Source organism: Pseudophryne corroboree, chromosome 2, assembly GCF_028390025.1.
Source record: "Pseudophryne corroboree isolate aPseCor3 chromosome 2, aPseCor3.hap2, whole genome shotgun sequence".
Lineage (NCBI taxonomy): Eukaryota > Metazoa > Chordata > Amphibia > Anura > Myobatrachidae > Pseudophryne > Pseudophryne corroboree.
Window position 1 is genome coordinate 51,559,431 of NC_086445.1, and position 16,149 is coordinate 51,575,579.

Consider the following 16,149-nt stretch of genomic DNA (forward strand, 5'->3'; position numbering starts at 1 on the left):
TATTTTAGCAAACCTCTACACTAAATGGGTATTGTACTCTCTCCTGTAGCCACAAGTGTTAAACGACCGGCCTGACCACCTGAACAATGCTAGATAATAGGGGGGGGGGGGGGGGGGGGGGGTCATAGTTTTAATCTGTCTTCATTGTATCTGTACGTTTTATTTCACGGGTTTAAAGTTGAGCAATCCCCACATCTAGGTCCCAGCTTCCACGTTGGAGTACGTCACGTCCCACGCCATTGATGTACGGGTCCTCCGGACGGAGAAAGCAGTGGCGGAGTACAACAGTCTGGCCTCACAAGGAGTCCGAGTCGGTGGAGTTTTCCATTCCACCTGCTAAGTGCAATCAGCAGTAAACAGTAATGAGACCGCGACCAGAGCCTGTCAACCGTGAGACGTGGGAACAGGAATGGTCGTCTTCTCTTGTCCTAACAGACGGTATATGATGCGTTTTCATGTACATGAAGAAACGGAAAGCTTGGCCGGATTTGTGTTGTGCTTTGATTATTCCTATTTGGGACTAATCTGATGCTGATTATTAATAATCAAACCTGTAAGCAATGTTCTACCTGACAGTAACTAAGAGGTGATATTAATCCTCCTTGTTGCGGAACCTAATGATATTTATTGGTTCGCAGAGACCAGTAATGTGGCCTTAGCGATGGAAAATTGGTCTCCACATTTTTCCAAATTCATTCTAGTGAATGGGGCGATCAGCTTTCCATACAGATTAATCTATCTGCTGGGATATGCACAGACGGTTCTGTTCCTGTGTGAGGGTATGGCTAATGATCTTTGCACATATATTGCTCAGCTGTAAAGCCACAAACAGCTGTTTTATGCACAGAACCTGGTGGCCCAGTAAATTGCCCCCCATGGACGGTAACTATACTTAAAAAATTGGTGATGCCATGAAAGTGGCACTGTGAGATGTTTGTATGTCTTCCTTGTATGGAGCAGCACCTTATAATAATAATAACAACAACAACAAAAAACTGAGGGAAGACACACTAAATGACAAGGAAAATATGACCTGAATAATATAAAGTAGGTGCAATGCAACAGCTTTTATTTCAAAAATAATTGTGTGTAGAGTTGGATGTAGTGAAATAGACGTATTGACAAATGATTTGAACAGTGAGGGCCAAGCCCTGTTTCTTACAGCAATGGAACACTGTTGTGTGCTACGGCCTATATCTAGGCGTAGAAGGCAGCCCTGACGTGGGGTGATAATACTCAGATCCTGGGACCAGTTCATTTAGTCACCGATTCCTAGTGAAATGATAGGCTGCATTAGCATTGAATGTTATTTAGGCACACAACATGGCCACCTCTGCTTGTATGGGCATAGCTAAACGTAACTCTGCAATACGTTTTCTTTACAGTGGTGGTATTGGTTGTGGAGCTGAAATAGTGTGTCTGACACGGCTGTCCTGTTACTTGCTTCCCTACAAGTGTGTGTTAATTCCTACAGACCAGACCCACACTCAGAGAAAACCTGGTTACTGAGGGAACGCACACATCTTATTTTTCAGCCTAATTCCTATAACTCAGTACAGCGGTAGGGACATGGCATTGAACGTGTAACATCCAGATTACCAATGAGTTTACCACCAGATAGTTATCAATCTAACAGTGCCCATACACTTGTGCGAAGTATTGCATTGGCAGTTCAGGTACGATGAAATTGCGCCTGAACTGCCAAAGTGATTACCATGTGATAGAACGCATGGTAATGACGTGTTGGGCACGCCACTGCCGAGTGGGAGTGGCCAGCGGGTGCCTATCGCACATCGCAGTGCGATATATCACATGTGTTTTTACAAACGCATGCTATCGCACTGCGATACGATAAATATTAACTGCAGCACATACTATCATGCGACACGATATTTGAGCGGCGTGTCCCCGCATCGTCCCTAAAAATGTGCATACAATCCTTCTATTTCTCTCACAGATGTGGTTGAAATCGAAGGATTGTACCTGATATCTCACGAATATATGTGCTACATAAGGCAGGCATTCCTAACCTCGGTCCTCAAGGTTCACTAACAGTCCTAAGTTTTAGTGATAACCATGCTTGAGCACAGGTGCCTTAATACCTCAGTTATTTTGATTTACCCATCGGTGCTGAAGCCTGGATATCACTGAAACCTGCACGGTTAGTGTGCATTGTGGTTAGGAATGCCTGGTCTATGACACTTACGCATCAATTAAGCCATTCAAATATTTAATAAAATCATTTAATCACTGTCAGTATTTGCTGGGTCATCCATTATTTGCTAATGCCAGCCCAGATTTCATGTTTGGGTAATTGGGGATTTGACCATTTAGATCTAGTACTACCTGAACCAGTCCTATATTGCTTGGTTCCCATTTATGGAGAGTAAGGGACTAGTGTTACATAGCAGATGTGTCACGACAAGGTTTATATCTATGCGTCCCTTCTCAGCGCAGGAGACACTCTCCAGGTTACTATGCTGCTACTTTCGGGTTGGGAAAGCCCTTAGTTCAGAGATTAGACACCCATTACAGAAGCACCTGCCTCATATTCATTTCACAGGTGTGTTGGTATATGTTGCTACCATTCATTAATCAATATGCTTGCAATGTTGACATTAATGAAATGTTGACATGAGTAGAATGTCAACAAAGTGTCCCTGGTGGCCTTGCAGTCACTTGGTCCGACAGGTCTGGCAATATCTCCTGGCTCTGGCTGAGGACCAGCAGCGAATCAGGTGGTGTATAATCCTAATGCTCCCCTCCTATAGCCTAAAGCTGGATACACACTACAAGATTCTCTCTGTTTGGAAAGAAAATCTGGTAATGTCTGGAAGCAATTGACAATCAACCATTTGCTCCCAATATCTGGAAAATGAACAAAACCGGTTGTTTGAATAAATTGGTTTAACTCAAACTGATTTAACCAATTTGTCTGAATGACCATTTTTGTCTGTTTTTTCAGTGTTTGGGAGCAATTGGTCAATTGTCATTTGCTCCCACCCAATACCAGATTTTTTGTTCCAACCAGAATAATTGGACAGATAATCTAATCTATTGCAGATGATGTGCCTAATTCCAACACAGTGTTCGCCACATCGTTTTAGTGTGTATGCACTATGTCGCTGGCGATGTGCTTCTTCAGCAACATCGTACGTCGGACCTGCACGCCTGGCCAACATCGTGAAGTGTCTATGCACTTGCCAAGGTCAAAAGCCTGTTACTTCCACTAGGTAAGAGGCAGCCTTCCTGACGTGAGACATCTGAGGGAAGTCGTACCTCCAAAGCATCAGCCGACTGTTCAGTTACCTTAGCCACACAGGCAGCAGCCAAGTCAGGCCTAGCAATAGCACCTGTAAGGGAACATACATACTTGAGACAAGCTTCAATCCTCCTAGCCGTAGTACATACAGGTTGAGTATCCCATATCCAAATATTCCGAAATACGGACTTTTTTGAATGAGAGTGAGATAGTGAAACCTTTGTTTTCTGACGGCTCAATGTACACAAAGGTATTAATAATATCGTATTAAATGATCTTCAGGCTGTGTGTATATGGAACATAAATGCATTGTGTGAATGTAGACACACTTTGTTTAATGCACAAAGTTATAAAAAATATTGGCTAAAATGATCTTCAGGCTGTGTGTATAAGGTGTATATGTGACATAAATGCATTCTGTGCTTAGACTTAGGTCCCATCACCATGATATCTCATTATGGTATCTAATTATTCCAAAATAGCTCTGGTCCCAAGCATTTTGGATAAGGGATACTCAACCTGTACTTGAGACAAGCTTCAATCCTCCTAGCCGTAGTCTCCTTTCGGGAAGAAGCTGAAGGGACAGGGAGGGCAGAGGATTTAACTAAACGGGTTACGTATGAATCCACCAGTGGACACGTCTCCCACTTGGCACAATCAGCAGCTGGAACTTGGTAGAAAGAAGTGAAGATGCTCAGACTGAGGAAATTCATCCGTGACTAACTTTTGGCGCTTAAATAGCTGATACTTTTTAGATTCAGGGGCAGGCTCCTCTTCCTCTATTTCAGTGGTTCTCAAACTCGGTCCTCAGGACCCCACACAGTGCATGTTTTGCAGGTCACCTAGCAGGTGCACAGGTGTATTAATTACTCACTGACACATTTTAAAACGTCCACAGGTGGAGCTAATTATTTCACTTGCAATTCTGTGAGGAGACCTGCAAAACATGCCATGTGTGGGGTCCTGAGGACAGAGTTTGAGAACCTGTGCTCTATTTGAAGGATATATTAGACAGCTCTTACAAGGGCAGATACACGGGAGACTGACGCTCCTACCCTCCTGTGGGGAACCCAGAGAGAGATCAGCTGCCTCACGAGATGATGCCTCCGAGGCAGTAGGTGTAGATTGAGATGAGGGGACAGTCCGCCCAGTGGCCAGTAACATCTGTTGCAAAGCTGTGGAGGTTTGTGCAAGGCATTGCACGGAGGCTAGAGAGCACATCCACCCAAGAGGTAGACATGGCTGGGACTGGTATGGAAGGATGCATCCGATGAAGAAAACCCATAGGGGATGTTATCACTATCTAACCTAGTAACTGAAAAGGAACCCCGGGGTGTTCCTGCCCAGGGGCTGGGAGTGCTGAATGAAGAGATGTATAACAAGCTGCACATAAATCATCCTGAACCATGTCCTGAGGGGCTAAACCTATGCAACAGGAAACTAACAGAGGTGCCCCAACCTCTTTACAACCCTTGCCTTTGCCACACATAGCTGTAAGGGAATTATCACTCACAATGGTGGTCATTACGAGTTGATCGCTCGCTAGCAGTTTTTAGCAGCCGTGCAAACGCATTGTCGCCGCCCACCGGGGAGTGTATTTTCACTTTGCAGAAGTGTGAGCACCTGCAAAAGCTTTTTGTGCAAAACAAGACCAGCCCTGTAATTACTCTTCGTGTGCGTTGATTCTAACGACGGAGGGACGGCTTTTGACGTCACACACCCGCCCAGCCACGCCTGTTTTTTTTCTGCCACGCCTGTGTTTTTCTAAGTACTCTCTAAAAACGGTCAGTTGACACCCAGAAATACCCACTTCATGTCAATCTTCCTGCGTTCGGGCGTGCGACAAGAATGTTAGTTATACTCTGTGCAAACCCTATTATGGAATTGTATAACTCCCAACATTCTATTTTGGAATGCTAGAACTCCCAACGTTCTATTTTGGAATGCTAGAACTCCCAACGTTCTATTTTGGAATGCTAGAACTCCCAACGTTCTATTTTGGAATGCTGGAACTCCCAACGTTCTATTTTGGAATGCTGGAACTCCCAACGTTCTATTTTGGAATGCTGGAACTCCCAACGTTCTATTTTGGAATGCTGGAACTCCCAACGTTCTATTTTGGAATGCTGGAACTCCCAACGTTCTATTTTGGAATGCTGGAACTCCCAACGTTCTATTTTGGAATGCTAGAACTCCCAACGTTCTATTTTGGAATGCTAGAACTCCCAACGTTCTATTTTGGAATGCTAGAACTCCCAACGTTCTATTTTGGAATGCTAGAACTCCCAACGTTCTATTTTGGAATGCTAGAACTCCCAACGTTCTATTTTGGAATGCTAGAACTCCCAACATTCTATTTTGGAATGCTAGAACTCCCAACATTCTGTTTTAGAATTAGGAGTAGGAAACAAGGGACAGTTATATGCGGACAGGAATAGAAAGAACAGACAGCAAAGCTAACGCAAGTCACAGACAATGCAGAATGCAATTTAAATATCCTGCAATGGGAACTAAATCAACTACACAGCTACAGTGGCCGGTAGGTTATTAGCACTGTAGAACCCGGCTCCTTGGAGAAGTATACAGGGAGACTGGACCCAGCGTTCCCAGAGACCTGTAACTGCATTGAAGATGGCTGACGAGTGGGAAGCCAACTTACCTGCCCCCCGGTACAGGAAGTACCTGGCCTGCAGCCAGAGTCTGGGTGCTGGCATTCACAGGACAGCCATGCACCGCTGCCCAGCTGTTCTAAAAGTAGAAATTAAATAAAAGCTTTGGCAGGGGTAGAAGCAGACCCACTTTTTAAAAGGCGAACCAGCTCCTGCCGGCACCATAACGAAACTCAGGAGGCAGGGTATGGGAGGAAAGGACTGGAGCATCTGGGGATACCTAAAAGCTACACCCCATTGCCTGCCCTGTGGAGCTCTATGGAACCCGAAGAAGAAAATAAATATATTATGCACCATTGTTCCATTTACTTATGTTAAGCAAATCCTATATAATGAAAGGCTAACACTGCTACTCACCTCTATGGGGGAGTTTAAAATTGTTTATTGCGCCGGCAGCCACTAGGTGGCACCTGATGTAACAATTAAAGTGTTACTCAGTTCAGCTGTGTACAGCCAACGGCGCTGACATTACTGTTATGTTGTTTCGTTATTTTGACGGGCTGGTAACAAGTACTTCAAAAAAAAAAAAAAAAAACACTTTATGAAACACTGAAATAAAGGGTACGCCACGCTGTGCCCCAGCTCTATTGCAGCTACTACAACGTATAACGATCTGCGGTTCCTTTACCCAATTACACTGCATTAAGGCTCTAGAGGCCACAGCTGGGCAGGCAAAGATGAGACCTGTTTATCTATATATACACACAAATCCAATAGGTAGCAGTAAACATATTCAACAAGACAGAAACTAAGGACAGACACGATATAAAGACAAGTTTGTTGCAGTAAAATGATTTAAAAAACAAACAAACACATTTTACCTTAGAAATTCAAATAAATTATCAGCGCTGAATATTCTTATGTTATTGTACAGATATAAGAGCATGATAGTAATTGCTGTATTTACACTTAAACTGAAAATACCTTAAAGTCTCTGTGTTCCCCACACACACACACTGGAGGTAGCCATTTTGTGAGCAGGCCACAAAGCTTATTAAATCACTATTGACTCACTTATGGCATACGGATAATGGCTTAGCTCACAAAATGGCTGAAGCTAATGCGGTTCATTTATCAAGCGCCCTAAAAAAAAGGTGAAGTATTCACGTGGGTGATGCAGTGCGCCCCCAAAACACAGGGCCTACTTGTGACGGGAATATTGGATATTTGCGGTGACATGGGTTTTCATTCTTTCAGACAGAGAAGAACCATTCCTTAGGAGAGCGCCTTCCTGCATGGGGGATAACTCAGTCATTCCCATTCCGCAAAAAGACTGCCTGTGCCAGCTCAGAGCTGGCAGAGTTTGGGGGGGGGGGGGGGGGGGGATAGGTGTCTGTCCCATGGTATTTCTAATAACCAGGCGCATTTCACACATCTTGATGAAGGAGCACATTTTCCACTATACAGAGAACAAAAAGGTCTTCAAAAACATCTCACTTTAACCCAAATGCTAAATGAAGCAAAACAAAGTATTTTTAGTCGCATAACTGAAAAGTTTCTGTAACTACAGCAGTGGTTCTACATTGTTATGAAGACTGACTGGGTGAAGCGCGTTGGCTCGGCTCCCCTTTGGAATATTCTGAATGCCCACAGGCCCAGGTGCATGTCTAGTTTCCTGAAGCGTCTCACAGACTGGTCCTTAGATGTGCCCCGGGCAGACGTCTACCCAGCTGTCCTGCGTCCAGTGTTCTGTAACTGAGCAATCCCAGGGTGTAGGTGAAGCGCGTAATGTTCTCCAGCTGTACTCCTGGCATCTGTCCCTTCCCAGGTTACCCCGCACCTCGTGACCCATGTTCTATAAGTCACCGCCTGGCGGGTTTAGGCATCAGGAAGACTTTAACAGGTTTGCTGAAGGGTATAGTGCCCTCTATGCTGCTCTCTGTGACGGGCAAGGCCTCCGTGCTATCTCCCCAGGCGGGTTTGGATGATGGGTTTAATATTTTGCTTCTGCTGGAACTGTAGGCGAGGAGGAGGCTGACTTCAATCTGGCAGGGTTCTGTAAGAGGGGGCACGTGTTACAGGTACAGTATCCAGAAAGTACACCTCACTAATGATATATGATAGTGAGGAACATACGTAACACATGGAGATCACACAGATCTATTCATATTGACCGGCCACACAAAGCTCATTAGCTACTTACCCCTTCTTAATGCGGGGGTGAGACAAGGTACGGATGGCAAACTGCCTAACATGATGCAAACCGTGCAGATACCCCACTGTATTATACCATACTGTATTATATATACACAGGATACTGGCACAGTCTCAGAGATCATATATGCACCGTGCCTCCCTCTAGTGAGTATACCAGCACTGTGTCCTCTCCAGTCACTATACCTGCACAGCGCTTCCCTCTAGTGAGTATACCAGCACTGTGTCCCCTCCTCTCCAGTCACTATACCTGCACAGCGCCTCCCTCTAGTGCACAGGTTCTCAAACTCGGTCCTCAGGACCCCACACGGTGCATGTTTTGCAGGTCTCCTCACAGAATCACAAGTGAAATACTTAGCTCCACCTGTGGTCCTTTTAAAATGTGTCAGTGAGTAATGAGTACACCTGTGCACCTGCTGGGTTACCTGCAAAACATGCACTGTGTGGGGTCCTGAGGACCGAGTTTGAGAACCCCTGCTCTAGTGAGTATACCAGCACTGTGTCCCCTCCTCTCCAGTCACTATACCTGCACAGCGCCTCCCTCTAGTGAGTACACCAGCACTGTGTCCCCTCCTCTCCAGTCATTATACCTGCACAGTGCCTCCCTCTAGTGAGTACACCAGCACTGTGTCCCCTCCTCTCCAGTCACTATACCTGCACAGCGCCTCCCTCTAGTGAGTACACCAGCACTGTGTCCCCTCCTCTCCAGTCACTATACCTGCACAGTGCCTCCCTCTAGTGAGTATACCAGCACTGTGTCCCCTCCCCCCCAGTCACTATACCTGCACAGCGCCTCCCTCTAGTGAGTATATCAGCACTGTGTCCCCTCCTCTCCAGTCACTATACCTGCACAGTGCCTCCCTCTAGTGAGTATACCAGCACTGTCCCCTCCTCTCCAGTCACTATACCTGCACAGTGCCTCCCTCTAGTGAGTACACCAGCACTGTGTCCCCTCCTCTCCAGTCACTATACCTGCACAGTGCCTCCCTCTAGTGAGTACACCAGCACTGTGTCCCCTCCTCTCCAGTCACTATACCTGCACAGTGCCTCCCTCTCTAGTGAGTATACCAGCACTGTGTCCCCTCCTCTCCAGTCACTATACCTGCACAGTGCCTCCCTCTAGTGAGTATACCAGCACTGTGTCCCCTCCTCTCCAGTCATTATACCTGCACCATACCTACTATAATTTGTTATACCTGCACTGTGTACTATAAAGGGTCCGTAAAAAGCTGCAATGTGGGGTCCTGCGGGAGAAATGCCGATTTATCGGTCATGCACTTCTGTGCCATTACTCCCCTCCATCTATGTAATAATGAGCTTGTATAGGCTCTAGCCTACAAACGTCATTCCCTTGCTCTGTAATAACAAATCACAGTTCTGTACAGTTCCAACCCTTCCACTGATTACCTGTCCACGCCGTATGCGATATGTAAACCTGTGTGATCAGCCGGTGTCTCCCGGGGCCAGGATTGCGGAAGTCTGCTGGCTTAGGGTGGATAATCTGGATCTGCCCATCGGGATACACAACCTGGATAAACAGAGAGAAACCACAAGCTCTGTAAATAACAGACTGACGCCCCATACACAGGCCTCGTCATACGCACACACGTCCTTGTGCCAGTCACTGAACTCATGGTAAACGGATTGCTATGGGAAATTACTAGAAGACGCAGTCATTTGTTTTTATCCCATCATGAATGTTGAACATCACTTGCCCTATTACTGTGCAGTCATCCACTTAGAGAAATAACGGCATATTTAGGATCTATGTCGCACAGGATTGAATGACCCCATAATTTGATAATAGTTTGACTTTAAATAAATTGCAATCCTGTCACTATGCACCGTCCACAAAGGGAGGTCTGAGATAGTGAGGCACCAAGTAGTGTTAATGGTGGGAAATCATCTCGCTGTTCTCCCTCACCGCACAACTAGAACTCCGCATCCCAGCTATGACCGGTGTTCCCGGTACTGGAGGAATTTTTGCTGAGGGAAGTGGTCTCCTACTGGTCACCGTCTCTGTCAGGGCAACTTAGTCGGGAGGATATTGTTTTGGCTTTTTGATGCCCAGATGTACCGTGTGATCCTTTCATGGTGACACTGCCCCCCCTTATTGATCCCCAGATGTGCATCGCTTTAATCTGCAGTCATCATGTGATGAGGGCAGCACCCAGCAATATACTGCATCACCAGGGATAGGAAAGTATTGGAATCCATTATACACTGCACAGTGTACCCATCACTTTATAGTACTGGCAGCCATTTATTGGGCTGACCCTGTAATTCATACCAGTGCAGTCTATCACTTCATTAGGAATTAGTGACAACAGAGGTACGTCAGCTACATAAACAAAACTTTATTGTTCTCAACACAGACAATCTAGGTCCCTTGAAGCAGACCATCTGACGGTACAATCACAATGTATTTGGCCATACCTGAACCTTGACAGTGTTCTGTGGATCCTGAACACTCTCCAATGTGGCGTCAACATCCAGAGCTACAATCAAACCCGAGGTGAATCGGATGGGGTTATCGGACTCTTCAGCTGGCTCAATAATGTGAGCAGAAGCTCTGTGGATCTGGAGAGTAAGAGCTGAAATGTCACATCTAACACACATATACATATATACCCCCAGGAAACCGGCATTATAGAGATGTCCATGGTATATGTATCCACAGAACTTTGAAACAAAAGCCACATTTTCATGGCAAGTCCACTCAACAGACGTTTTTGCATAAATAAAACCATTATACAGCATATTATCGCTTACAGGAATAACTTTCTTTAAATAGGACTTCTGCCTGAAATCGCCTGTTGAAAACTCAGGAACATAGGGGGTCATTCCGAGTTGTTCGCTCGTTATTTTTCGCAACGGAGCGATTAGTCGCTAATGCGCATGCGCAATGTCCGCAGTGCGACTGCGCCAAGTAAATTTGCTATGCAGTTAGGTATTTTACTCACGGCATTACAAGGTTTTTCTTCGTTCTGGTGATCGTAATGTGATTGACAGGAAGTGGGTGTTTCTGGGCGGAAACTGGACGTTTTATGGGTGTGTGTGAAAAAAACGCTACAGTTTCTGGGAAAAACGCAGGAGTGGCTGGAGAAACAAAGGAGTGTCTGGGCGAACGCTGGGTGTGTTTGTGACGTCAAACCAGGAACGACAAGCACTGAACTGATCGCAGATGCCGAGTAAGTGTGGAGCTACTCAGAAACTGCTAAGTGTCTATTCGCAATTTTGCTAATCGTTCGTTCGCAATTTTGATAAGCTAAGATTCACTCCCAGTAGGCGGCGGCTTAGCGTGTGCAATGCTGCTAAAAGCAGCTAGCGAGAGAACAACTCTGAATGAGGGCCATAATGGGCTCGATTCAATTCAGCGCGAGTTGAATAGTGTCAGGAAGAAAGTCCCGGAGCTATTCAATTCAGTGTGCTGTTATGTCGGAGATTTCAACAAAAGGACGAGGACAGAGGCTGGTCCCATATAGGAGATCATTTGCAGTTCACATATACGTATATTAATCATGCTGTCTTCTTATGATACCCCATTTCCATGTAAACCATACTCCTATCAATTATTGATGGAAATATTCAGGATTATAAGTAATGGATGGCGCTTGTCCTGTACAAACGCTCAGACATAATTATTAGGGGGTTACCTGCTCTGGAAGGGTGAGACGGAGGAAGCTGCTCTGCCGCAGGGTGGTCTGCAGGATTTTCACCATTTCTAAGGGTTTGGAGTTAACAAGCCGGGGCATTAGATCCAGCAGCTTGTCCACAAAGCTGTCCTGCATATGTGGGAGCTCAGAGATGAAACACCTGGATGGGGGAGGGGGGTGACACAAGACGGAACCGTGATCATATAACTGCGCTGACTGACTTATAGTACAGTGACACAGTACGTCATACCGGCAGCATATACAATGGTGGTACTGGGGTCATGTCTGAAATGTTGGGCTTCGTTACTGCCCGTTCACTGCTGTATATGCTGCTATGTAATCGCATACCGATGCTTACTTATACGTACGACTGATATTGCATGCATGCTCATGACTGCTCACATAAAGGGTAAATGCAAAGTGGATTTACGCACTACAGTACATGTCGGACAGCGTGATCCATAGACAATGTTTTATTACTGTGACCCAATCACTTCTTGCACTCATGAAAACAGATTGCAACAGCGTCATTATGAGAATATTAGCATAACCGGGAGGGATTTAGCTGCAGTCAGCCAATCAGTTGCATCCGCCAGTACATCATCAGGTCGCAACTTCCACCTGCAAATGATTTGTCTCAAAGCAGCAGCATGTTTGTATTTTTAACCCTGAGATTGTGGAAAACCTCAACGCTCAGCAGTAAGAGCTGCATATGTGCATGTAATGAAAGAATGAGTCGGTGCCATCTGATAACAGCTAAAAGGCAGGTTCCCTCTGATGGCTGAGTGTAGAACAGGGGGGGAAAAGCCAGCTACACTTGCTGAAAAAAATGTAAGTCCCAGGCTCCAATTATCCACTCGTCTATACCCCACGGTCTACATGCTCCAGTGTCCCCTAGTGGATGAAGGAGAAAATAGGCAGAGTTTAGAAGCCATATAGGAGGGCACTTACCTCTGGAAGGAATCCACCTCCTGCAGGAACTGCTCACACAGGCTGAATAGCGGCTCCATGCTGTATAAATCAGAGGCACCGAATGGAATAAGTAAAGGCACAGGAAAATACAACAAGAACTTTAACGATTTTCAATACAATTTTCTTTTACTTCCTTAATCAGGTCGGCCACCTACAGACAAGATTCATGAGAAAGGTGCCAAGCAGTCCACTAGGAACTCAAAACCAATCATCTGGCCATTGGCCCATTTTCTTGGCCACCTCTTCAGTGTGTAGGTGACTGATCTGGTTTCATTTAACCGTTACCTCATTACTGCAACATCACAATCGAATACTAGGACAATTACCAGCTCCGATTATAATGGTGAGAGCATGCCACACCTATAAAATAGTAGTCACCCCCAACCTCCGGGACCCCCTCTCGATGAGCTCTCACCCTTTAGTGGTCCGAGCGGTCACAAGGAGCTGGAGAGCATTTGCCTGTAACCTCATGTGATGTATAATGGCCACTTGTCTGTTCTCCAGCCCGCTGTACATAAACTCCATCTTGTACGTGTCTTCCAGGATCTGGAGTAAAAGCAGAGAGACCAGACAGGATACTAGAGAGCTGGTAAACATAACACTCCAGAGGAGCATTTCCCATGTATCCCATCACACAGGTCATCTGAGTAACAGGGCACATACTACGCACCTGTTTCACAGCCGCAGCAGTCAGAGAATTCTGCTTCACATACAGGGGGGCAGCCAGGCTCCATAACTTCTCATTCAGTGCCTGAAATCCACACAGACATCAGAAACGGAGTGATGGGATCCCCACCACAGGATTAGGGAGAGTCATGTGTGAGAGTTCTACTGTACAGTATGGGAGGATGGCGAAACGCGTTTCCAGCAGGCTAGAGAACATGGCTTGCAGGAAGTAAGCAAGTCCCCTCGATTTACCAAAAGCTTGCTCAATAGTGGCAGGGAAACATGGATATCCCCTCCTACATGGGCCTATCTATTATCATGTATAGCCAAGAATAGTTGATAGATTACGAATAAACCAGGAACATACTTGTGAAAGACAAGGCGTCTGTAAAAAAAAAAAAATGTCTGAAGGACGGAAGGATTGGAGGGGGCGTGGCTATGCACAATAGGAGGTGTGGTTTTTGGTTGTTACTGTACTTTAAATACAAAGCATACTCTGCAGGGCATATTACACTGCAGAATCATGGATATAACTATTACGGTGTGCATCTACCCCCCCCAATTCTGGTACTATGAAACTGTGACTATTTAGCACACACCTTAAACCCAGCAACAGTGGTGCGCCCAGCTAGATGGCCCTGTGGTATACCTTCGTTAAAGTAGAAAAGTCACTTGCTTCCCACTGTAGTCTTAATAGCGGAATACTGCCCCTCACCCACCCTCTTTACAACGGGTGTTAGAAAATTAGAAGGAATAAAAGAAAATAAGAGTGTGATAAAACAGGCGCCTCTCCGTGTACGGAGACGATGGAACACCTTGTCATTATACACAAGCACATGTGGAGAGAGACAAACCTTGATGAGCAGCAAGTGACAACGCAGGTAGGTGGCGGAGAAATCCGCCATGCCAGACAGCTCAGACTGGAGCTCCCCAATTCTCTGCAGGTCCCTGGAGGGGAACATATACAAGAAATTAGCACATTCAGCATCATTACCAAAGTCTCTCATTAGAGGAGCAATTGCATGAATTATTTTAGAATGATTTGACTTGGCACATTGTGATTTCTACAAATAGAGTGACAAATCTGAATTATCCCGCCGTTTCACTATCGCAAAAGGAAAGTGGTAATAATTCAGGTGTTGGCGTCCAATGGGCGGCAGAGCCACTTATAAAATGTTGCACCAGCCCCGCCTAGTCACAATAGATATTTTAGTTTTATTTAGATCTTTCCCATTTGTGATATTAACTAAAATAAGAATTTACTTACCGATAATTCTATTTCTCGGAGTCCGTAGTGGATGCTGGGGTTCCTGAAAGGACCATGGGGAATAGCGGCTCCGCAGGAGACAGGGCACAAAAAGTAAAGCTTTAGGATCAGGTGGTGTGCACTGGCTCCTCCCCCTATGACCCTCCTCCAAGCCTCAGTTAGGTACTGTGCCCGGACGAGCGTACACAATAAGGAAGGATTTATGAATCCCGGGTAAGACTCATACCAGCCACACCAATCACACTGTACAACCTGTGATCTGAACCCAGTTAACAGTATGATAACAGCGGAGCCTCTGAAAAGATGGCTCACAACAATAATAACCCGATTTTTGTAACTATGTACAAGTAATGCAGATAATCCGCACTTGGGATGGGCGCCCAGCATCCACTACGGACTCCGAGAAATAGAATTATCGGTAAGTAAATTCTTATTTTCTCTATCGTCCTAGTGGATGCTGGGGTTCCTGAAAGGACCATGGGGATTATACCAAAGCTCCCAAACGGGCGGGAGAGTGCGGATGACTCTGCAGCACCGAATGAGAGAACTCCAGGTCCTCCTTAGCCAGGGTATCAAATTTGTAGGATTTTACAAACGTGTTTGCCCCTGACTAAATAGCCGCTCGGCAAAGTTGTAAAGCCGAGACCCCTCGGGCAGCCGCCCAAGATGAGCCCACCTTCCTTGTGGAATAGGCATTTACATATTTTGGCTGTGGCAGGCCTGCCACAGAATGTGCAAGCTGAATTGTATTACACATCCAACTAGCAAAAGTCTGCTTAAAAGCAAGAGCACCCAGTTTGTTGGGTGCATACAGGATAACAGCAAGTCAGTTTTCCTGACTCCAGCCGTCCTGGAACCTATATTTTCAGGGCCCTGACCACATCTAGCAACTTGGAGTCCTCCAAGTCCCTAGTAGGCGCAAGACACCACAATAAGCTGGTTCAGGTGAAACACTGACACCACCTTAGGGAGAGAACTGGGGACGAGTCCGCAGCTCTGCCCTGTCCGAATGGACAAACAGATATGGGCTTTTTTGAGAAAAAAACCACCAATTTGACACTCGCCTGGTCCAGGCCAGGTCCAAGAGCATGTTCACTTTTCATGTGAGATGCTTCAAATCCACAGATTTGACTGGTTTTAAACCAATGTGTTTTGAGGAATCCCAGAACTACGTTGAGATCCCACAGTGCCACTGGAGGCACAAAAGGGGGTTGTATATGCAATACTCCCTTGACAAACTTCTGGACTTCAGGAACTGAAGCCAATTCTTTCTGGAAGAAAAATCGACAGGGCCGAAATTTGAACCTTAATGGACCCCAATTTGAGGCCCATAGACACTCCTGTTTGCAAGAAATGCAGGAATCGACCGAGTTGAAATTTCTTCGTGGGGCCTTCCTGGCCTCACACCACGCAACATATTTTCGCCACATGTGGTGATAATGTTGTGCGGTCACCTCCTTTCTGGCTTTGACCAGGGTAGGAATGACCTCTTCCTGAATGCCT

The 16,149-nt window shown here is 45.8% G+C and overlaps 2 protein-coding genes across 5 annotated transcripts in view; one reads left to right on the plus strand and one right to left on the minus strand.

The window, feature by feature from the left end:
* AAMDC (adipogenesis associated Mth938 domain containing) overlaps positions 1-2,256 on the plus strand; it is a 44,699-nt gene extending 42,443 nt beyond the window's left edge. For all 3 annotated transcript variants that reach the window (XM_063951298.1, XM_063951299.1, XM_063951297.1), the window contains one exon: positions 200-2,256. In XM_063951298.1, coding sequence (XP_063807368.1) covers positions 200-340 — 141 coding nt within the window. In that variant the 3' untranslated portion in view covers positions 341-2,256. The remainder of the gene's footprint in view (positions 1-199) is intronic.
* Positions 2,257-6,707: 4,451 nt separating this feature from the next.
* The window catches only part of INTS4 (integrator complex subunit 4), an 83,115-nt gene continuing 73,673 nt past the window's right edge, over positions 6,708-16,149 (minus strand). For both annotated transcript variants that reach the window (XM_063951296.1, XM_063951295.1), the window contains 8 exons: positions 14,234-14,327; positions 13,384-13,464; positions 13,129-13,259; positions 12,693-12,752; positions 11,742-11,901; positions 10,522-10,665; positions 9,493-9,613; positions 6,708-7,927 (listed from right to left, as the gene is read on the minus strand). In XM_063951296.1, coding sequence (XP_063807366.1) covers positions 7,734-7,927; positions 9,493-9,613; positions 10,522-10,665; positions 11,742-11,901; positions 12,693-12,752; positions 13,129-13,259; positions 13,384-13,464; positions 14,234-14,327 — 985 coding nt within the window. In that variant the 3' untranslated portion in view covers positions 6,708-7,733. The remainder of the gene's footprint in view (positions 7,928-9,492; positions 9,614-10,521; positions 10,666-11,741; positions 11,902-12,692; positions 12,753-13,128; positions 13,260-13,383; positions 13,465-14,233; positions 14,328-16,149) is intronic.